Source organism: Lepisosteus oculatus, chromosome 18 (genome assembly GCF_040954835.1).
Source record: "Lepisosteus oculatus isolate fLepOcu1 chromosome 18, fLepOcu1.hap2, whole genome shotgun sequence".
Lineage (NCBI taxonomy): Eukaryota > Metazoa > Chordata > Actinopteri > Semionotiformes > Lepisosteidae > Lepisosteus > Lepisosteus oculatus.
Window position 1 is genome coordinate 13141047 of NC_090713.1, and position 24543 is coordinate 13165589.

Consider the following 24543-nt stretch of genomic DNA (forward strand, 5'->3'; position numbering starts at 1 on the left):
ACCGTCTCTCCCTCTGATAGCTACAGTAGCAGGAACCTGTACCGTGTGGATCCCTTTAGATCTCCCTTCAGATTTAAAAGGTTATTAATAATATCTTCAGTGTCGCATTAACATTGGAATGTTCTTCCAAGTGTAGAAAGAGGCGATACGCAACGTGTCTTCTTCATACATTTTCAGTTTACAGGCCGTACAAGATCATTTATTATTAATTATGTCTTCCGTATCGCATTAAAATTGGAACGCTTTTCACAGGTGTAAATCCACCTATTTTCTAACCGCTTTATCCAGGACAGGTAACAATTTCACAACTCACCCTCCCCCCTGCCTGTCTGACTTTCTTCTTAACCCTTCTGTACGAATCGCAGTGGGTGAGAGAAAAAAAGTGAAACAGAGCGTAAACAAAGATTTCTCTAGTTCCTAGTTTCTCTATGTTCCCTTTAAAATAAACTATTATTCCACAATGCCGTGTACTACATGGCCGGTAGGGAAACTAAAGGGAAATTTTAGTAGCTGAGCATAAAAAGAAGAGGAGCATAAAGTGTTTGATAGTCATAAACGATATTAATTTAGGAACTGTATCAGAGATATTTTTTTTAACTGCACTGCATCGGGGAGAACAAGTATAACTTGTGGGAAATATATTTATTTGTCCTGCATCAAAGTTTAACTCATTCAGAGCGCCCTATATTACAAACTCCAAGCATTTCATTTTGAGCTGAAGACCCTCACACCTGAAGAAGGCTTCACAGCTGAAACATTGCGTTTTCTCTCTTCTCTTTTCAGCATGGAATAAACCTATTACTTGTTCCTTTTATTTTTATTTTACTTGAATTTTGTAAATTTAACACGAATTCCATACAGAAATAAAATCATAATATTTACAGTTGTTAAGCAGATTAGAAGGTTTCTGACAAAATAGCGCACAGTCCACCACTGCCCAGTGATATAACTTAAATGTAAACAAGATCTAATATCTGGTGCACTCCAGGTGTAAGTTAAAAAAACCTGAATTATGTACTATGCTTATGTCTGCGAAACACCTGATCATCTACAGTACTGTGACGCTTTCAGTGCCTTGTGTATATTCTAAACGGAGTGGGGGCAGGGTGTGTGGGGACAGGTTTAGGCTGAAATTGAATTGGTGATCTGTATTCTTCACAACTGAAACACTGTTTTCTCTGAAAGCGTTTTCTTCCTTGTTTAGCTGATCTTTTGCTGCCTGCGCATGCTTACACAGCTCCCTGTGTGAATTATCATACTTGACTGAGAAAGCTTTAGAGAACTTAACATTTTTATTATTAACAAATTTTAAAAATGACTTTTACATTGGCGTTATTAAATTTTCACTTAAATGTATGGAATAGAGTCAGCTGTCAATGAGAGCAAACCCCCCCTCTTAGGCTGGGCAAACGATATTTTTTAAATTAATTAAATTTTAAATTAAGGCAAATGAAAATGAAGGATGTTAAAGTGCTAGAGGTGTAAAAAATTAAAAATACACATGAGCAAAAAGTTTTAGAAATGGAGCAGGATTTGTAAATATATTTTGTTAAAGGAAGTCAGTTTTTCCGCAACACGTAAAAAACATTTTTCCAAGAAAGGTTAGCCTTTGTCACTAATGAAACCACTAAATAAAGACATAAATATAGAAATCTTAAGCTTTTTTTGATTCAGTGTTGGTAGCAGGATGAACTGTCAGGTTGAGCTAAGTGTATATTTTGTCGCAGAGTTGCTGCAAGATGTTAACAGTGAAAAAAGGTATTTAGAAATGAGTTATTTCAAGAAGAAAATTTTCAGAATAATTGCAAATCTAGCAGGATAGAGGAAGCACAGAAAATAGGCAGTTAGATTGATCAGATTAGGATGAAAAGCCATTTAGCAAAGAGGGTGTGAGAAGAGTGACAAACTAGTATATTTTTTTCTGAACCAGGGAAAATCTGATCATGTTTCTCTATAACAATAATAAAAAGCTTTATTTTATATAGTTCCTTTAAAAGTGGCATCTCAAAGCAATACAGTAGATGTAAAAACAGTTATAAGGACCACAGATTACAAAGTAAATACATACTGTATAAGAAAGACAAGCAGTTAGAAGTGCTACCAAAATTGGAACATGAAGCAGATACAGACACTATGTCTTCTGAAAATAGAGGTTTTGAGGTTAAATTTAAATGCACTCAGGGGAGGTGACTCTGATATCACGGGGGATACAAATTCAGAGCTCTAGGGTGCAGCTAGAGAAGGTCCTGTTATCCACAGAGTGTAGATGTTCTCGAGGACAGCTAGAAGACCAGAGTCAGATGGATTGAGGATGTGAGGGAGTGGCACGGTGAAGTGCGCTGGCAGCTGTGTGATGCAGTGGTGGCCGGGCACGGTGAGGTGCGCTGGCGGGTGGGTGATGCAGTGGTGGCCTGGCACCGTGAGGTGCACTGGCAGCTGTGTGGTGTGACGCAGAGGTGGCCTGGCACGGTGAAGTGCGCTGGCAGCTGTGTGGTGTGACGCAGTGGTGGCCTGGCACGGTGAAGTTCGCTGGCAGCTGTGTGGTGTGACGCAGTGGTGGCCTGGCACGGTGAGGTGCGCTGGCAGCTGTGTGGTGTGACACAGTGGTGGCCTGGTACGGTGAGGTGCGCTGGCAGCTGTGTGATGCAGTGGTGGCCTGGCACGGTGAGGTGCGCTGGCAGCTGTGTGATGCAGTGGTGGCCGGGCACGGTGAGGTGCGCTGGCAGCTGGGTGATGCAGTGGTGGCCTGGCACGGTGAGGGGCGCTGGCAGCTGTGTGGTGTGACGCAGTGGTGGAAATGTTCACCATGTTTCACCATGCTGAAAATGTTTGTACCAGACTTTTTTTAGGCCTGTTTAATTGTGTCTGAAGTCTGATGTTGTAAATTTTATTGTTAAAAAGATCCATGAAAATGTCACTACTAAAGTTAGCTGGTACTGTTGGTATTGTAAGGGGCAAGTAGAGCTCATATTTTAGATTTTGTGTAGTTGCTAGCGTTGAACTGTGTGTTGGATGCACATGAATATATTCATTATATGCCAGCGCACCTCACCGTGCCAGGCCACCACTGCGTCACAACACACAGCTGCCAGTGCACCTCTACATACCCGACCACCACTGCATCACACAGCTGCCAGCGCACCTCACCGTGCCAGGCCACCACTGCGTCACATAGCTGCAAGTGCACCTCGCCGTGCCAGGCCACCACTGCATCATACAGCTGCCAGGGCACCTCACCGTGCCAGGCCACCACTGCGTCACACCACAGAGCTGCCAGCGCACCTCACTGTACCAGGCCACCACTGCATCACACCACACAGCTGCCAGCGCACCTCACCATGCCAGGCCACCACTGCGTCACAACACACAGCTGCCAGTGCACCTCTACATATCCGACCACCACTGCATCACACAGCTGCCAGCGCACCTCACCGTACCAGGCCACCACTGTGTCACACCACACAGCTGCCAGCGCACTTCACCGTGCCAGGCCACCACTGCGTCACACCACACAGCTGCCAGCGCACCTCACCGTACCAGGCCACCACTGCGTCACACCACACAGCTGCCAGCGCACTTCACCGTGCCAGGCCACCACTGCGTCACACCACACAGCTGCCAGTGCACTTCACCGTGCCAGGCCACCACTGCATCACACAGCTGCCAGCGCACTTCACCGTGCCAGGCCACCACTGCATCACCCACCTGCAAGCGCACCTCACCGTGCCAGGCCACCACTGCGTCACAACACACAGCTGCCAGTGCACCTCTACATACCCGACCACCACTGCATCACACAGCTGCCAGCGCACCTCACCGTGCCAGGCCACCACTGCGTCACAACACACAGCTGCCAGTGCACCTCTACATACCCGACCACCACTGCATCACACAGCTGCCAGCGCACCTCACCGTGCCAGGCCACCACTGCATCACACAGATGCCAGCGCACCTCACCGTGCCATGCCACCAGCTGCGTCAAACCACACAGCTGCCAGCGCAACTCACCGTGCCCGGCCACCACTGCATCACACAGCTGCCAGGGCACCTCACCGTGTCAGGCCACCACTGTGTCACACCACATAGCTGCCAGCGCACCTCACCATGCCAGGCCATCACTGAGTCAGAGATTAAATAAAACCTCACTCGCACCAAACAAATTTATATTTCTAAATATCACAACATGATCGAATTTAAGTCATTTTAATAACAATGAATAGTCACCTAGGCGTTACAATATAAGCATTTATATTGATTTAAATAACGTTTTGATTTAAATCGCAAATGCGGGTTTAAATATATGTGTTTTTTGATTCACAATCAGACAAATGCAACATAAATTGATATCTTTGTCTTCTAAGTATCTTAATAAACTTTCAGCATAACTTTCTCCCCGTTTAGATTTATTTTGGGATCAAACGTGGAAAGATTAGATTGTAATCGTTTTTATTTTTTAAATACATTTTAGAAAAGTGTAATCTATACTAAAAAGCTGTACACCACCTGCTATAAAGATACATATTGTAATACTTTCGGGTTCGGATAGGACAGACACAAGAACTCAGACTTACGGAGATAAAGCAAGTTAAAGCCTTGATTTTATATATCACCTTTAAAAGTGGCATCTCAAAGCAAAGTAAATACCCAACACTGATTGTACCCATCTGTCATGCTAATAAAGCAGCTTGAATTGAATTGAGAGAGGGGGGGGTGGGTATATTTGCTTTGTGTATAAAGTACATTGTGAATGTTTTCACAGCCTTCACTTTGTCGTTTTTATGCCATTTTTTGACCATGCACGAATATTCCTATGTCCATATCTTCACAAGGGAATCAGTGCGAATTTTAGTACTAATTAAATGACCGCGGGGGAATTTTCAACCCCCTCTACATTCTCAGAGTAGAACATACTAACCTTCTAATGAAAGACAGTCCACCCCCCACGGACAGGAAAAGTGCCCACAGGCACTTAAACTTAATATGGTCAGTAACAGTAAACAGTAACATGGTCAGAAGGAGCATGTACAAACGTTTCCGAAATAAACACATGTAAGACTCTGATGCTTAAAATGTTTCGGGAGAAAGTGGAATACTGGTGTGTATTTTTTCTTTAAACTACCAATACCAGCCATATACAGTCTGTAACGTAGGGATTTCTATATGTCTTTATTTAGTGGTTACATTAGTGACAAAGGCTAAACTTTTAGCTTCAGTAACATGTACATATCACCCCTTTTTATAAAACGACATGGTTGAAAACTGTTCCAGAGCCACTGTTGTTTCATCAGTGAAAAGTACATCATGAAATGCCTCTCCTTGTTCAATCCACTGGAAAAAAGAAAAGGAGCATAAAGCTTCTGATGGTCATAAACGATATTCATTTAGGAGCAGCATCAGAGGTATGTTTTTAACTGCACTGCATTGGAGAGAATACCATAGTGTGTTTTTTTTTTTTTACTCCCTGGCGGAAACTGGCTTCCAGAATAATCAGTATGGCTCAGAGATTAAATAAAACTTCACTCGCACCAAACAAATGTATATTTCTAAATATCACAACATGATCGAATTTAAGTCATTTTAATAACAATGAATAGTCACCTATGCGTTACAATATAAACATTTATATTGATTTAAATCGCGTTTAAATCACCTTTATTTAAAACCCATAAATAAAGCTGATACTGTTTAGACTTTTAATTATTTAAAATTGTATTAAAGCAGCACGATACACAATGCAACGTAAATCGCTATCTTTGTCTTCTGTGTAATAATGTTCACCTCTCTGTCCAGCAAATTTACAATAGTAATAATAATTAACTTTATTGTATATGGCGCCTTTAAAGGTGGCTCCTCAAAGCGCTTTACAGGTTAAAAACAATACTGTTAGGCTGGGAAAACGATTTTTTTTTTAAGAAATACAAAATGAGATATAATGATATGTTCCGGCTTAGACATTAACGAAGAGCATAACGCGTGTACTGTATACACTGCAAGTACAACCCCCCTCTCTGCAGGAGTGCTGGCTGTGACGAATTGAACCGGTTTCACGGGTATTTTCAAAGTAGGAGGTGAGATTTCCAGCGAAAGACACCTCCCCCCCCCTCAAAAACCCAGTAAGTACAGTACTTACTAATTAAAGGCTAGGCTCCCGACTACGGCGAAAGGAACCCTTCTTTCATTAGAAGACAATTAACATATTTTAGCCCTGAATGAATTAATAGCAAACATGGTTTACATAAAAGACATTTTTCCAAGAAAGTTTAGCCTTTGTCACTAATGAAAAAACTAAATAAAGACATAAATATAAAAATCTTAAGATTTTTAAAATACATGACTTTGATAAAATTTATTTGAAAATAAAAACAATTACAACCGCCAGGGGAGGGAGAGAACAGGGGAGGGATGTTGGTTTTGCATAAGGGGCGGGGCTATGGAAATTAGGTCTGTTTGGGAATGTGTAGTTACATGTTCTGGCTGTTTGTGAATTATCGTTGTTGAGTATGGAGTGTTGAGGTATTGATTTTGTGTAATGCTTTATGTTGAAAATTGAGGTGGATTTTGTTTATGATAAACAGGATAAACTGGGATGGGAGGAAGGTTTGGTTTTGCATAAGGGGCGGGATTATGATAATTGGAGGACTTTGTGAGAGTAAAATGGTTTGATATTGTAACGCTTACGGCTGACAGGCACTGTGTAAGAGCCGGCGTACCAGAGCAGGTGACGTCACTGCCCTTCCCTGTGATAGCAGGACTACAGCTACTGGGCTGTGGAGAGATCTCTCTTTAGCTCACGGGGCTAGGTCGCTGTAGAGAGACGCGGAAGTCCCGGGTTCGAGCCCCGGACAGTGTGGGGCTTACCTGATGCGGCAAGGTCGCCCGCCTGAGCCCCCGTTGCGTTACAATATATTTGATTTTGTATTGTGGTTGTTATCTATTTTGTTTGTTTTTGTTTTTGGTTGGTTTTATGTTTATATGGTTGTTTTTGTTGGTTGGTTTTTATTATGGTTATTAATAATACGATCTATGAAATCTGAGCCTAAATAAAAAGAAAAAGCAAGTGATTAGGTTTATGAGCAATCTAATTACTTATTCATTTAAAACGCTATATAAAATAAAGTTTATTATTAATTTGCTGGACAGAGCGGTGAACATTATTATGCATAAGACAAAGATAACGATCCTGATCAGTTTAGAAATCTGTGTACGCTGTAAGGTTTTTACTTCTTAAACTTTTAAAATACACGTTTTGAATAGAAAGAAATCCTCTTCCTGGTACAGTATGTATAGCAAACCAGCACGTCTTTTTTCTCCAATCAGAGGGGTGTCAGATGGTGTCAGCCAATCACCATTCTGAAGCCCTACCATAATCTCTGGTATGGGGAGACCCCAGAATTCTGTCCCATAGTTTAGACAGATGATAGATACTTTTATTGATCCCGTGAGGGAAATAAAGTAAATCATTGGTTAAAAGCAAAGGAGATTGTCTGTTATAGTGGACATAAAAACAAGAGTTCGCTGGCATTTTATCCTAGAAGACGTAGACCGGCGCAAGACCGGTAAAATGCCTGATGAACTAGGGATTGGACAGTTTCCAAGTGCTTGTACAATCGATGGAAATGTTCAAATAAATGTGCAAAAGAAATAAACAAAATAATCATTTATTTCTTTATCATATTGGCTAGCTAATGTCCTCTCTTTGCTAGTTAGTGGCTGTGTTTCTGCGTTGGGTAGCAACGGGTGACTGTTCTCAGGCGGAAGATGTAAACAGCTTAATTTTCGTGTTAAATAATTTTTTAAAATTAAAATTCATTCTATACAGCAGTCGCATATTTGGGTACCGTTTCATAAAACTTTCATGCTTAAAATGTTTAGGGAGAAAGGAACTAGTGTGTATTTTTTCTTTAAACTACCAAGACCAGCCATGTACAGTACAGCTTACATACAGTAATATGTTTATGTTCCTAAATTAATATCGTTTATGACCTTCAGATGCGTTATGCTCCTCTTCTTTTTATGCTCAGCTACTAAAATTTCCCTTTAGTGGTAAAATTCCATATAAATATTCAAAACTAAGTGGATTAAAATGTGCACAGTAAAGACATTAAATGATTAAATCTTTTCACTACCAACCAATTAACCACGAGTGCCCCTGTCGGTCATTTTGGCCAGCCAATCACTTACCGCGGTGCCCTCAGGTGCCCTGCGGTGGCTTGTGGGTAGGTTACTGTACCGCGGGTTTTTACCGCGCATTTTGAATGGCTGCATCTGTACAATTTGGCAGTACTGCTACGTTAGCATGTCTTTGCTAAAGTTGACTTTACCTGGTCCAGGAATTTTTTTTCTTAAGCAGGGTTTAGGCTTTCATTTCATTTTGAAAGGTGCTGCCAAGCTAGTGTCACTTAATGTAGCTAGCAGTACATTACAATTTGGCAGTACTGCTACATTAGCAGTAGGCTGCAGTATGTGTCCCAAAAGCCTAATATACTCACAGATTGATTCAGGTCTGTTTCAGGTGGAGGCACTGCCAAATTAAAAGAATCATTTTGTTATGCAACATTAAGAACATTAACATTGGTCACATTAAGAACTTAGGTCATCCCATGTGTTAAATACTGTATGAATTTAATGTTGTACCTTTGGTTATGGTTTCACTTCTGTGCTGATATTCAGGTACACTTTCACTGCTATAGCACCTGAACCTGTCTGACTCCCATGTTGAGTCTCTTGATCCACCTCTTCTCTAACCTTATTCTAACCTTCAGCAGCCCTGCTGTTGTGTTTAGGGTGAGTTATGTTAGTAAGAAGAGAATTGTACCCAGTGCACTTTCTGCTGGGCCAGACCCAACTCCTCTTCTACAAGAGCAGGATTAACACAGTCTCAGGTGGAGGGTCTGTAGAGGAGGGGAGTGTTTGAGGGGTTGGTGAAGAGCAGAATGTCTCTAGAATTCCTCGAGTAAAACTGTAGACTCTTGTCTGAAGGTGTTGGTGTGTTTTGACTATGTTACATGTGGGAGTCTGTGTAGAGAGGCTTTCATGTGTAAAACGTGTGCAGTGTTGTATAGTTTTGCAAGGGATGAGATTTGTTTAGTTTCATGATCATTTTTTTTATTCTTTTTATTACTTTTTGTATAGTTAAAACCCTGTTTTTTTATTCAAATGGTTTATTTTCTTTAAATGGGAAAGTTGTTTTTCTCAAAATATCTACAAACATCAGAATCTCCAGTCCACTTACTCCAGTATTGGTCATTTAAATTTGGGATTAATAAACCATTTGAAGAAAAACAACAACACTGTAACTAAAATAACTATAAGAAGATGCCATCATAATAAAATATAATAATAAATGTGAACCAATTTTTGTTATGGTTAAAGTCAAAGTCTTTCTATTTCTGTTTCCCATTTCCAGTCACTGTAGCTCCATGTGTCTCCCTATTACTGTCTCCCTTCCTGAGAATTTCTCCTCATCTTTCTTCTTCCTCCTGGAACCCAAATTTTGAAGGTGTTATCTTCATCATCCTCATCCATATTGTTGTATATTACTGCTGAGCTGGGTGTTGGAGTGAAGACTTGGACAGAAAGATGCGGATGAGCTGTGCAGATGTTCAGCTGTGCTCCTGTCTTGTTGTCTGCAGGATGGAGAGCTGTAAACTAACAGAGAGATGTTGTGAAGATCTGGCCTCTGCTCTTCAGTCTCAACACTCCAGTCTGAGAGAGCTGGATCTGGATAAAAATAACCTGGGGGATTCAGGAGTGAAACTGCTGTCTGCAGCTCTGAGGGATCCCAACTGTAAATTAACAACACTGTGGTAAGTGAACACTGGTGATTTCTTTGATTTTTATTGTTTGATGTAGATATTCTGAAACGCACAACAATCACTTTTTCTCATGCATCAGAAAGAAACACCTAGGAAGTACGAAACAAGAAAGAAAGAGGGCATACAGAAAGACAAAAAACTGTTACACAACTTTATGCAAGTTCTTGTCTCTGGCTTCTTTGTTAATATCTCATTACTGAGAGACTCGACATGCAATCTTTCCCACTTTGCCCATCTTTTTACACATATGTTTACGTTGTTGTTGATTTATAATTCTGTGGGTAGCATTGTCTATGAGATTTCATTCATAGAGTCCTTCTTCATTTGAACACAAGGTCTGTTCAGCTTTAACCAGTTTCTAGTGATTTATTTCATGGCTGCCGTCTTGACAGTTCTGAACAAGTATCTTTCTGCCTCTGAAGGCAGCTCATCTGGTGTTTGTCCCAGAAGAAATAGGACTCCTAATAAGGATTGTTGTATATTTCTTCAAGATTTTGAAGACTGGGCCAACCCAAATTTCTCATTTGTGTCTTACTCTTAACTCTTGTATTCCTACTGTATTTTCTAATATTCTATATACATCTGAAAGGATGTAGCTGTGGAAGTGAGTTAGGTATGCAAACTTTATCAATATGTTAACCTCTTATTTTAGTCTCATTTAATTCTTCTCAGCTTTGGATTTCCCCAGTGTTTTCTCCTCTCTCTCTGTGCTTTAACCTTGCCTGTCTGACCACGTCTTGCACTGATCCCTGTGCTCTGAACCCTGCATGTTAAACGACTCTGCCTGGTGCTTTAATCAGTTCCTCTCAGCTCAACCCTTCCATTTCGATCGCGTCTCTAGTTTCACTTTCTCCTGCCTGCCCTGCTTGCTTCCAGCAGAGCCCGCACCTGGATTCAGTCTCCAGCTTACTGCTTCCATCAGCTCAGTGCAGGAGATATCACACTGGGGCCCTAGGTTCAATTCCAGACCTGGGGTGCTATCTGTATGGAGTTTGTATGTTCTCCCCATGTTTGTGTGGTGTTCCAGTTTTCTCCTACAGTCCACAAACATGCTGGCAGGTTAATAGACTTGTGGGAAAGCTGGCACTGGTATGAGTGTGTGCTCTTTGATAGACTGGCATCCTGCCCAGGGTTCAATCGTGCCTTGTGTTCAATGCTTCCTGGGACAGGCTCTGGGTAACTGTGACCCTGAATTGGATAATTGTTTATTAAAAGTGATGTTGATGGTGTTCAAATGCTGCACTACCACTTTGTCAATTAGCTGACAGTATAAAGATATCCCTGTAATGTCAGATAAAGTCAAATTTCAGGGCAAACTTCAGTCTAGATTTATTTGGGAGGGAAGAAAACCTCAGGTACAACCTACAGCACTCAAACTCTCCCAGATCTACAGTCTAACTTCTGTGCAGCTCAGCTTAAAGCTTCAACAACCTGAGTGACCACTCCCCAGCAAAATGGTGAAGAGGCAGTCATCTCACTTAAAACATTATGTTTTACACATAGTATAACTCAAAGCATTATGAAAATAATAAAATTCTGCAATTTAAATACATTAATCACTTAGAAAATAGTGTGTATTGAAAAAAAAAACTCAAGAAAGGAATAGTTGTTTTGATGATTGAGAGAAATAGCATGGCACCCTGACTTAAAACCACATCAAATAGACAGACGTTTTAGAAATGGTCATTGAGGGGCATAAGACAGAAACAAGGAGGAAGACAGAAATCCTGGAAGTACATTCATTCTTGTTGTCCCAATCCTTCCCAAGAGCAAGGGAGAAATTAATTTCCATTTTTTTAAGTTTTGCTTCATGTCAGAATAATGGCAGATTCTGTCTGCACTGCTTCTCGGAGGTTACTACTAATGTAGGATCTAAATGATGAAAACAATGATTTGGATGAGCTGTGCAGATGTTCAGCTGTGCTCCTGTCTTTTTGTCTGCAGGATGGAGAGATGTGGACTAACAGAGAGATGTTGTGAAGATCTGGCCTCTGCTCTTCAGTCTCAACAGTCCAGTCTGACAGTGCTGGATCTGAGTGAGAATAAGCTGGGGGATTCAGGAGTGAAACTGCTGTCTGCAGCTCTGAGGGATCCCAACTGTAAATTAACAAAACTGTGGTAAGTGAAGACTTGTGATTTTGGTGTTTTTTTTATGTGCTAATGCTGAGACACAACATTTGCTTTTTCACATGCATCAAAAAATAGGAAGTACAAAACGAGAAAGAAGGAGGGCATATAGAAAGATAAAAAAGTGCTACGTGATTTTATACAAGTTGTTGTGTGTGGTTTCTTTGTTAACATCTCATTACATACTAACATGACATATTAGACATCTCGACATGCAATCTTTCCCAGTTTGCCTATCTTTATTACACATACTGTATATAGGGATGCAGCCATTTAAAATGCACGGAGTACACTGCGGTAGAACAAGGAATCACCTTGTAAAACTGCCAGGTGGAGCTAATAAAGCTTAATGTCTTATATACAGCATTTGAGCTGTCACCAGAAAACACACGGTTTCGAATCCCGATCACTGCTGAAGGACAGTCTTTTTCCAATTAAGAATTTAAGTTGTATACTCTTTAGATTTTTAATAATTTTAAACTGTGTATTGCAGCATGTTAATCATTAAACATTAAAAAGTTGGTATATTTTATAAAAGCAAGATTACTCAGTTGGACAAAAGTACACAACCTTCCACCTGCATCATAAATATTTTAATTATGCAGAAATATTTTATGCATCAAAGTCTTTACGGAAGATATTACTAATAGTACTAATAATGAATGACCTTGGACAAGGTGTAAACTCAATGTATTACCTTGGTCCACTTTCTTTGTAACCATCTTTGTAAACAAAAATACTTTATTTTTTAATTGACAAAAAGTAACACCAAAGCATTTCTGATCACGTATTCATTTCCAATCATACAGATTAAGTTTTGAAAATCTCTGATTCACCATGCCTTTCACATGCACATAAACAATATTAATTTAGGAACATAAACATATTATGTAAACTGTATATGGCTGGTATTGGTAGTTTTAGTAAAAAATACACACCAGTATTCATAAACATCTTAAGTATTTTACATGTGATTATTTTGGAAATGTTTTTATGTGCCTGTTCAGACTATATTAAGTTTATATACATTGTAGAAAATTATAGTGTTTGAACATTTTTTGTGAATATGCTCGTTATCACAGTAAAAACATGCATACTTTTTAGAATTTGATTAATAGGGAAAATAATATGGAATTGCTTATCTAAAGAAATTAATAACAATATAATTATATTCATATACTATAGCTCAAATTATCACAGTAGTACACTTTCTTTGGAATTGTCTGTATCAGTTTCGCTCCTTCCCATGTGATTACTTCTGTGGCGTAATGGGTTAGGTATGTGCTTTATTTACCCCCATTACTCCCATTTTGATTAAAATCGCAAACGCGTGTTTAATTAAATGCCTTTACTGATTCACAATCTGACAATGCAATGTAAATCATTATCTTTGTCTTTTAAGTCCCTTAGGTAACTTTAAGCATAGCTTTCTCACCATTTAAATTTATTTTTCATACCATCGTTAAACACAGCAGGAGCGTAATGTATTTCCTAATGGTATCACACGTGGGAAAATTAGATTGGGATCATTTTTATTTTTTTAATACATTTGAGAAAAGTGTCATCTATACAAAAAAGTTGTATTTATTTAATACCACTTGATAGTTATATTAATAGAGATAAGAATTTAAGTTGTATACTGTTTAGACTTTTAATCATTGTAAACTGTATTACAGCATGTTAAGCATTAAACATGAAAAAGTTGGTATATTTTATAAAAGCAAGATTGCTCAGTTTTACAAACGTACACAACCTTCCACCTTCATCATAAATATTTTAATTATGCAGAAATACTGAGATGGTTAATTTTAGTAAATATGTTGACAAATATCTGAATTTTTACCAGAAAAATTAGTATCCAGCTGTGAATCAGCTACGTAACCTTGCCCCCGTGAAATTGTGGGAAAGAGGTTTAGTGGGCAGTGTAGTGACCATAGTGTGTTTTAATACACTGTACAGTATAACAGTATAAAGCTTGTTTTTTTATGTTTGTAAACGCTATTCTTGCAAGTACATTTTGTACAGTGTGCTTCTCTGTGTAAGCTGGTGGGCAAACGTTTGAGGTGAAAATTCATCCACAAGGAGTGTACCTTTAAAGCAGAGAAGACCGCACCAAACGTCGCTCAAGACATTTCTCTTTGACACTTTCTTTAGTCATAGAGGTGGGAAGATGCCTCCCCCTTCCCTCTGCCTGCCTCACCTGTTCCCATTTTAACCAATTTAGTGGTTTCATTAGTGACAAAGGCTAAACTTTCTTGGAAATAATGTCTTTTATGTTTTGCAAAAAACTGACTTGCTTTAACAAAATATATTTACAAATCTGTTTCCCTGGCAATCTACCTGAATGCCCATCGCCTCTTTTTACACATTTCAATGTTAATGCAACACGGAAGACGTTATTAATAATGTAGCACTTTCGGGCTCACCTGAGTATGCAGCTGAAATGTCACTGTTTAAACGAATAAGAAATTAGACTGCTCATAAATCTAATAACTTATTCTGCATAAACATAACGTAATTGCTCTCTGCAAATGCTCTTTTTCCTGTCCGTTTAAAGTTATACTGCGCAGTGGGGGACGGTGCGCTATTTTGTCAGCAACCTGCTAATCTGCTTAACACCTGTAGAAAACATTATTTTATTTCTGTACAGAATGCGCGGAAAGTGTTTCAAAAGTTTAATTAAGAAGTAAAAAGAACTTACAGCTTACACAAAGACTCAAACTACAGTATGAAAATACGAGTGTTTCGGAAAAAAAGGACATTTGATTGCTGATTTCCTTATATTTATCTTAAAAATGCTTTTATTTATTTACAATCTGACAATGCAAGACAGAATAAAAGCATCTGTGAAATCACATTCCTGAATGTCCCCCACTGCACTCAACAATCTTAGGAAGAACACGAAACAGCCTGTTTTTTGCCTAATGTGTCTGCTGCTAAAAAATCACGCCCGGCTTTTTAATAGCAGCAGATAGATCAGCTAATCAAGGATGAAAACAATTATCTGCTGTTTGCTGCTGAGGCTGGGAGAGAAATTCTTCTCTATAACTCTTCAGTTTATAGAGCAATTTCGCCAGAGCCTCACATTGTCCAAAAATACTCTTCAAATTTTTTGTTTGGCAGGATTTGAGTTACAGTATATGAATACAACTATATCGCCATTAATTTTTTTAGATACGCGATTCCATATTATATTCCTTAGTAATCAAATTCTAAAAAGTATGCGTTTTTTACTGCTATAACACGCTTAAGTATTCGCAGAAAAGGTTAAAACATTATTACTTTTTCCGAAGCATATACAGTAAACTAACAGATGAAGCCATTCAAAATGCATGGTACAAACCCATACCGCGTACTACGGTATGTGATTGGCTGGCCAAAATGACTGACAGGGGCACGTGTGGTGCATTGGTCGGTATTGAGAAGATGTAATCATTTAATCTCTGTACTGTGTATGTTTTAATCTTTTTAGTATTAAATATTTCTATTGAATTTTACAACTAAAGGGAAATTTTAGTAGCTGAGCACAAAAAGAAGAGGAGCATAATGCATATTATGATCATAAACAATATTAATTTAGGAACATAAACATATTATGTAAACTGTATTTGGCGGGTATTCCCCTTTCTCCCTAAACATTTTAAGCATCAGAGTCTTACATGTGGTTATTTCGGAAAAGTTTTTACGTGCTCCTTCTGACCATATTAAGTTTATATACTTTGTGAAAACTGATAGTGTTTTAATCTTTTCTGTAAATACGCTCGTTATCGGAGTAAACAAAAGCATAGTGTAACGCTTACGGCCGACAGGTACTGTGTAAGAGCCGGCGTACCAGAGCAGGTGACGTCACCGCCCTTCCCTGTGATAGCAGGACTACAGCTACTGGGCTGTAGGGAGATCTCTCTTTAGCTCACGGGGCTGGGTCGCTGCAGAGAAACGCGGAAGTCCCGGGTTCGAGCCCCGGACGGTGTGGGGCCGACCTGATGCGGCAAGGGCGCCCGACGGAGCCCCCATTGCGTTACAATACTTTTAGAATAGGGATTAATAGAGAATATAATATGGAATTGCGTATCTACAGAAATTAATGAAGATATAATTATATTTATGTACTGTAGCGCAAACTGTAGTATAAGACTTTCTATCGATATGTGTACAGCTGTTCCAGTGCTTTTTTTTTCCATGTGATTGCGTTTGTGGCATGATGGTTTAAGTGACTGACTTATATTCTTGGGGTTGAGTGTTCAAACCCACCTATCACCATTAGTTTTCTTTTAACAAATAAACATTTCTTTGAAAAACAAAAATAGCAAATATTATGGACAGTCTATTGACGTTTTTTTATATTTCTAAATATCACCACATGTTCGAAGCCAAGTCATTTATTAATAACAATGAATAATTTCAAACTGCTACTGATATCATAACTGACAATAAATATTATCGATATTATTTTGTCATTACAAACATGTATGCCATACGGCTTCCGTGTTACTGAAGCTAAAAGTTTAGCTTTTGTCAATAATGTAACCACTAAATAAAGACATAGAAATCGCTACATTACAAACTGTATATGGCTGGTGTTGGTATTTTATAAAAAAAAATACAAAGTAAATACATATAAGAAAGACAAGCAGTTAGAAGTGCTACCAAAATTAGAAAATGAAGCAGATACAGACAATATGACTTCTGAAATTAAAGGTTTTAAAGGTTAGATTTAAATGCACTCAGGGAAGTTGGCTGGTATTGGTATTTTAAAGAAAAAATACACACTAGTATTCCACTTTCTCCCTAAACATTTTAAGCATCAAAGACTTACGTGTGGTTATTTCAGAAACGTTTTTATGTGCTCCTTCTGTCCATATCAAGCTTAATATTTGGATATTAAATATGTTAAAAAAGTGAATCCTGTTTTTTTATGGTCTGTAGCTCAAATCCTGCTTAACTAAAAATTAAAGACAAGAAGAGTATTATTGGACAATGTTGTGAGGCTAAAGAAATCAATAACGATAGTAATTCAAAGATCTAAATATATTTAACGCATATGCCTGACATTAGAGGCTGTGTCTGCTCGCCTGCACAGTGATGTCACCGTCTTTCCCTCTGATAGCTACAGTAGCAGGAACTTGTACTGTGTGGATCCCTTTAGATCTCCCTTCAGATTTCAAAGGTTATTAATAATATCTTATATAAATAAATATAATATAATAAACTATTATTCCACAATGCCGGTCTTGCGCCGGTCTACGTCTTCTAGGATAAAATGCCAGCAATACATTCATTCTTGTTGTCCCAATCCTTCCCAAGAGCAAGGGAGAAATTAATTTCCATTTTTTTAAGTTTTGCTTCATGTCAGAATAATGGCAGATTCTGTCTGCACTGCTTCTCGGAGGTTACTACTAATGTAGGATCTAAATGATGAAAACAATGATTTGGATGAGCTGTGCAGATGTTCAGCTGTGCTCCTGTCTTTTTGTCTGCAGGATGGAGAGATGTGGACTAACAGAGAGATGTTGTGAAGATCTGGCCTCTGCTCTTCAGTCTCAACAGTCCAGTCTGACAGTGCTGGATCTGAGTGAGAATAAGCTGGGGGATTCAGGAGTGAAACTGCTGTCTGCAGCTCTGAGGGATCCCAACTGTAAATTAACAAAACTGTGGTAAGTGAAGACTTGTGATTTTGGTGTTTTTTTTATGTGCTAATGCTGAGACACAACATTTGCTTTTTCACATGCATCAAAAAATAGGAAGTACAAAACGAGAAAGAAGGAGGGCATATAGAAAGATAAAAAAGTGCTACGTGATTTTATACAAGTTGTTGTGTGTGGTTTCTTTGTTAACATCTCATTACATACTAACATGACATATTAGACATCTCGACATGCAATCTTTCCCAGTTTGCCTATCTTTATTACACATACTGTATATAGGGATGCAGCCATTTAAAATGCACGGAGTACACTGCGGTAGAACAAGGAATCACCTTGTAAAACTGCCAGGTGGAGCTAATAAAGCTTAATGTCTTATATACAGCATTTGAGCTGTCACCAGAAAACACACGGTTTCGAATCCCGATCACTGCTGAAGGACAGTCTTTTTCCAATTAAGAATTTAAGTTGTATACTCTTTAGATTTTTAATAATTTTAAACTGTGTATTGCAGCATGTTAATCATTAAACATTAAAAAGTTGGTATATTTTATAAAAGCAAGATTACTCAGTTGGACAAAAGTACACAACCTTCCACCTGCATCATAAATATTTTAATTATGCAGAAATATTTTATGCATCAAAGTCTTTACGGAAGATATTACTAATAGTACTAATAATGAATGACCTTGGACAAGGTGTAAACTCAATGTATTACCTTGGTCCACTTTCTTTGTAACCATCTTTGTAAACAAAAATACTTTATTTTTTAATTGACAAAAAGTAACACCAAAGCATTTCTGATCACGTATTCATTTCCAATCATACAGATTAAGTTTTGAAAATCTCTGATTCACCATGCCTTTCACATGCACATAAACAATATTAATTTAGGAACATAAACATATTATGTAAACTGTATATGGCTGGTATTGGTAGTTTTAGTAAAAAATACACACCAGTATTCATAAACATCTTAAGTATTTTACATGTGATTATTTTGGAAATGTTTTTATGTGCCTGTTCAGACTATATTAAGTTTATATACATTGTAGAAAATTATAGTGTTTGAACATTTTTTGTGAATATGCTCGTTATCACAGTAAAAACATGCATACTTTTTAGAATTTGATTAATAGGGAAAATAATATGGAATTGCTTATCTAAAGAAATTAATAACAATATAATTATATTCATATACTATAGCTCAAATTATCACAGTAGTACACTTTCTTTGGAATTGTCTGTATCAGTTTCGCTCCTTCCCATGTGATTACTTCTGTGGCGTAATGGGTTAGGTATGTGCTTTATTTACCCCCATTACTCCCATTTTGATTAAAATCGCAAACGCGTGTTTAATTAAATGCCTTTACTGATTCACAATCTGACAATGCAATGTAAATCATTATCTTTGTCTTTTAAGTCCCTTAGGTAACTTTAAGCATAGCTTTCTCACCATTTAAATTTATTTTTCATACCATCGTTAAACACAGCAGGAGCGTAATGTATTTCCTAATGGTATCACACGTGGGAAAATTAGATTGGGATCATTTTTATTTTTTTAATACATTTGAGAAAAGTGTCATCTATACAAAAAAGTTGTATTTATTTAATACCACTTGATAGTTATATTAATAGAGATAAGAATTTAAGTTGTATACTGTTTAGACTTTTAATCATTGTAAACTGTATTACAGCATGTTAAGCATTAAACATGAAAAAGTTGGTATATTTTATAAAAGCAAGATTGCTCAGTTTTACAAACGTACACAACCTTCCACCTTCATCATAAATATTTTAATTATGCAGAAATACTGAGATGGTTAATTTTAGTAAATATGTTGACAAATATCTGAATTTTTACCAGAAAAATTAGTATCCAGCTGTGAATCAGCTACGTAACCTTGCCCCCGTGAAATTGTGGGAAAGAGGTTTAGTGGGCAGTGTAGTGACCATAGTGTGTTTTAATACACTGTACAGTATAACAGTATAAAGCTTGTTTTTTTATGTTTGTAAACGCTATTCTTGCAAGTACATTTTGTACAGTGTGCTTCTCTGTGTAAGCTGGTGGGCAAACGTTTGAGGTGAAAATTCATCCACAAGGAGTGTACCTTTAAAGCAGAGAAGACCGCACCAAACGTCGCTCAAGACATTTCTCTTTGACACTTTCTTTAGTCATAGAGGTGGGAAGATGCCTCCCCCTTCCCTCTGCCTGCCTCACCTGTTCCCATTTTAACCAATTTAGTGGTTTCATTAGTGACAAAGGCTAAACTTTCTTGGAAATAATGTCTTTTATGTTTTGCAAAAAACTGACTTGCTTTAACAAAATATATTTACAAATCTGTTTCCCTGGCAATCTACCTGAATGCCCATCGCCTCTTTTTACACATTTCAATGTTAATGCAACACGGAAGACGTTATTAATAATGTAGCACTTTCGGGCTCACCTGAGTATGCAGCTGAAATGTCACTGTTTAAACGAATAAGAAATTAGACTGCTCATAAATCTAATAACTTATTCTGCATAAACATAACGTAATTGCTCTCTGCAAATGCTCTTTTTCCTGTCCGTTTAAAGTTATACTGCGCAGTGGGGGACGGTGCGCTATTTTGTCAGCAACCTGCTAATCTGCTTAACACCTGTAGAAAACATTATTTTATTTCTGTACAGAATGCGCGGAAAGTGTTTCAAAAGTTTAATTAAGAAGTAAAAAGAACTTACAGCTTACACAAAGACTCAAACTACAGTATGAAAATACGAGTGTTTCGGAAAAAAAGGACATTTGATTGCTGATTTCCTTATATTTATCTTAAAAATGCTTTTATTTATTTACAATCTGACAATGCAAGACAGAATAAAAGCATCTGTGAAATCACATTCCTGAATGTCCCCCACTGCACTCAACAATCTTAGGAAGAACACGAAACAGCCTGTTTTTTGCCTAATGTGTCTGCTGCTAAAAAATCACGCCCGGCTTTTTAATAGCAGCAGATAGATCAGCTAATCAAGGATGAAAACAATTATCTGCTGTTTGCTGCTGAGGCTGGGAGAGAAATTCTTCTCTATAACTCTTCAGTTTATAGAGCAATTTCGCCAGAGCCTCACATTGTCCAAAAATACTCTTCAAATTTTTTGTTTGGCAGGATTTGAGTTACAGTATATGAATACAACTATATCGCCATTAATTTTTTTAGATACGCGATTCCATATTATATTCCTTAGTAATCAAATTCTAAAAAGTATGCGTTTTTTACTGCTATAACACGCTTAAGTATTCGCAGAAAAGGTTAAAACATTATTACTTTTTCCGAAGCATATACAGTAAACTAACAGATGAAGCCATTCAAAATGCATGGTACAAACCCATACCGCGTACTACGGTATGTGATTGGCTGGCCAAAATGACTGACAGGGGCACGTGTGGTGCATTGGTCGGTATTGAGAAGATGTAATCATTTAATCTCTGTACTGTGTATGTTTTAATCTTTTTAGTATTAAATATTTCTATTGAATTTTACAACTAAAGGGAAATTTTAGTAGCTGAGCACAAAAAGAAGAGGAGCATAATGCATATTATGATCATAAACAATATTAATTTAGGAACATAAACATATTATGTAAACTGTATTTGGCGGGTATTCCCCTTTCTCCCTAAACATTTTAAGCATCAGAGTCTTACATGTGGTTATTTCGGAAAAGTTTTTACGTGCTCCTTCTGACCATATTAAGTTTATATACTTTGTGAAAACTGATAGTGTTTTAATCTTTTCTGTAAATACGCTCGTTATCGGAGTAAACAAAAGCATAGTGTAACGCTTACGGCCGACAGGTACTGTGTAAGAGCCGGCGTACCAGAGCAGGTGACGTCACCGCCCTTCCCTGTGATAGCAGGACTACAGCTACTGGGCTGTAGGGAGATCTCTCTTTAGCTCACGGGGCTGGGTCGCTGCAGAGAAACGCGGAAGTCCCGGGTTCGAGCCCCGGACGGTGTGGGGCCGACCTGATGCGGCAAGGGCGCCCGACGGAGCCCCCATTGCGTTACAATACTTTTAGAATAGGGATTAATAGAGAATATAATATGGAATTGCGTATCTACAGAAATTAATGAAGATATAATTATATTTATGTACTGTAGCGCAAACTGTAGTATAAGACTTTCTATCGATATGTGTACAGCTGTTCCAGTGCTTTTTTTTTCCATGTGATTGCGTTTGTGGCATGATGGTTTAAGTGACTGACTTATATTCTTGGGGTTGAGTGTTCAAACCCACCTATCACCATTAGTTTTCTTTTAACAAATAAACATTTCTTTGAAAAACAAAAATAGCAAATATTATGGACAGTCTATTGACGTTTTTTTATATTTCTAAATATCACCACATGTTCGAAGCCAAGTCATTTATTAATAACAATGAATAATTTCAAACTGCTACTGATATCATAACTGACAATAAATATTATCGATATTATTTTGTCATTACAAACATGTATGCCATACGGCTTCCGTGTTACTGAAGCTAAAAGTTTAGCTTTTGTCAATAATGTAACCACTAAATAAAGACATAGAAATCGCTACATTACAAACTGTATATGGCTGGTGTTGGTATTTTATAAAAAAAAATACAAAGTAAATACATATAAGAAAGACAAGCAGTTAGAAGTGCTACCAAAATTAGAAAATGAAGCAGATACAGACAATATGACTTCTGAAATTAAAGGTTTTAAAGGTTAGATTTAAATGCACTCAGGGAAGTTGGCTGGTATTGGTATTTTAAAGAAAAAATACACACTAGTATTCCACTTTCTCCCTAAACATTTTAAGCATCAAAGACTTACGTGTGGTTATTTCAGAAACGTTTTTATGTGCTCCTTCTGTCCATATCAAGCTTAATATTTGGATATTAAATATGTTAAAAAAGTGAATCCTGTTTTTTTATGGTCTGTAGCTCAAATCCTGCTTAACTAAAAATTAAAGACAAGAAGAGTATTATTGGACAATGTTGTGAGGCTAAAGAAATCAATAACGATAGTAATTCAAAGATCTAAATATATTTAACGCATATGCCTGACATTAGAGGCTGTGTCTGCTCGCCTGCACAGTGATGTCACCGTCTTTCCCTCTGATAGCTACAGTAGCAGGAACTTGTACTGTGTGGATCCCTTTAGATCTCCCTTCAGATTTCAAAGGTTATTAATAATATCTTATATAAATAAATATAATATAATAAACTATTATTCCACAATGCCGTGTACTACATGGCCGGTAGGGAAACTAAAGGGAAATTTTAGTAGCTGAGCATAAAAAGAAGAGGAGCATAAAGTGTTTGATGGTCATAAACGATATTAATTTAGGAACTGTATCAGAGATATTTTTTTTAACTGCACTGCATCGGAGAGAACGAGTATAGCTTGTGGGAAATACATTTATTTGTCCTGCATCAAAGTTTAACTCGTTCAGAGCGCCCTATATTACAAACTCCAAGCATTTCATTTTGAGCCCGAAACGTTGCATTTTCTCTCTTCTGTTTTCAGCATGGAATAAACCTATTACTTGTTCCTTTTATTTTTATTTTACTTTAATTTTGTAAACTTAACACGAATTCCGTACAGAAATAAAATCATGTTATCTACAGTTGTTAAGCGGATTAGAAGGTTTCTGACAAAATAGCGCACAGTCCACCACTGCCCAGTGATATAACTTTAATATAAACAAGATCTAATATCTGGTGCACTTCAGGTGTAAATTCAAAACACCTGAATTATGTACTATGCTTATGTCTGCGAAACACCTGATCATCTCCAGTACTGTGACGCTTTCAGTGCCTTGTGAATAGTCTAATCGCAGTGGGGGCAGGGTGTGTGGGGACAGTTTTAGGCTGAAATTGAATTGGTGATCTGTATTCTTCACACCTGAAACACTGTTTTCTCTGAAAGCGTTTTCTTCCCTGTTTAGCTGATCTTTTGCTGCCTGCGCATGCTTACACAGCTCCCTGTGTGAATTATCATACTTGACTGAGAAAGCTTTAGAGAACTTAACATTTTTATTATTAACAAATTGTAAAAATGACTTTTACATTGGCGTTATTAATTTTTCACTTAAGTGTATGGAGGAGTGTCAGCTGTCAATGGGAGCAAACCCCCCTCTTAGGCTGGGCAAATGATATTTTTTAAATTAAGGCAAATGAAAATTAAGGATGTTAAAGTGCTAGAGGTGTAAAAAATTCAAAAATGCACATGAGCAAAATGTTTTAGAAATGGAGCAGGTGAAAGAATTTGTAAATATATTTTGTTAAAGCAAGTCAGTTTTTTGCAACACGTAAAATACATTTTTCCAAGAAAGTTTAGCCTTCGTCAATAATGAAACCACTAAATAAAGACAAAAATTTAGAAATCTAAAGATTTTTTTGTTCAATGTAGGTAGCAGGATGAACTGTCTGGTTGAGGTAAGTGTATATTTTGTTGCAGTGTTGCTGCAAGATGTTAACAGTGAAAACAAGAATTTAGAAATGAGTCATTTCAAGAAGAATATTTTCAGAATAATGATAAATCTAGCAAGTTATAGAAATCACAGAAAATAGGCAGTTAGATTGATCAGATTAGTATGAAAACCCATTTAGCAAAGAGGGTGTGAGAAGAGTGACAAACTAGTATGATGTTTTCTGAACCAGGGAAAATCTGATTATGTTTCTCTATAACAATAATAAAAAGCTTTATTTTATATAGTTCCTTTAAAAGTGGCATCTCAAAGCAATACAGTAGATGTAAAAACAGTTATAAGGACCACAGATTACAAAGTAAATACATACTGTATAAGAAAGACAAGCAGTTAGAAGTGCTACCAAAATTAGAACATGAAGCAGATATACAGAAACTATGTCTTCTGAAAAGAGAGGTTTTGAGGTTAAATTTAAATGCACTCAGGGGAGGTGACTCTGATATCACTGGGGATACAAATTCA

The 24543-nt window shown here is 37.6% G+C and overlaps 1 protein-coding gene across 1 annotated transcript in view; it reads left to right on the forward strand.

Annotated features, from left to right (window-relative positions):
- Window positions 1-24543, forward strand: part of LOC107076077 (NACHT, LRR and PYD domains-containing protein 12-like) — a 703435-nt gene that overhangs the window by 613444 nt on the left and 65448 nt on the right. Inside the window, exons 12-13 of the mRNA XM_069180182.1 lie at window positions 11760-11933; window positions 17423-17596. Of these exons, the coding sequence (XP_069036283.1) occupies window positions 11760-11933; window positions 17423-17596 (348 nt within the window). The remainder of the gene's footprint in view (window positions 1-11759; window positions 11934-17422; window positions 17597-24543) is intronic.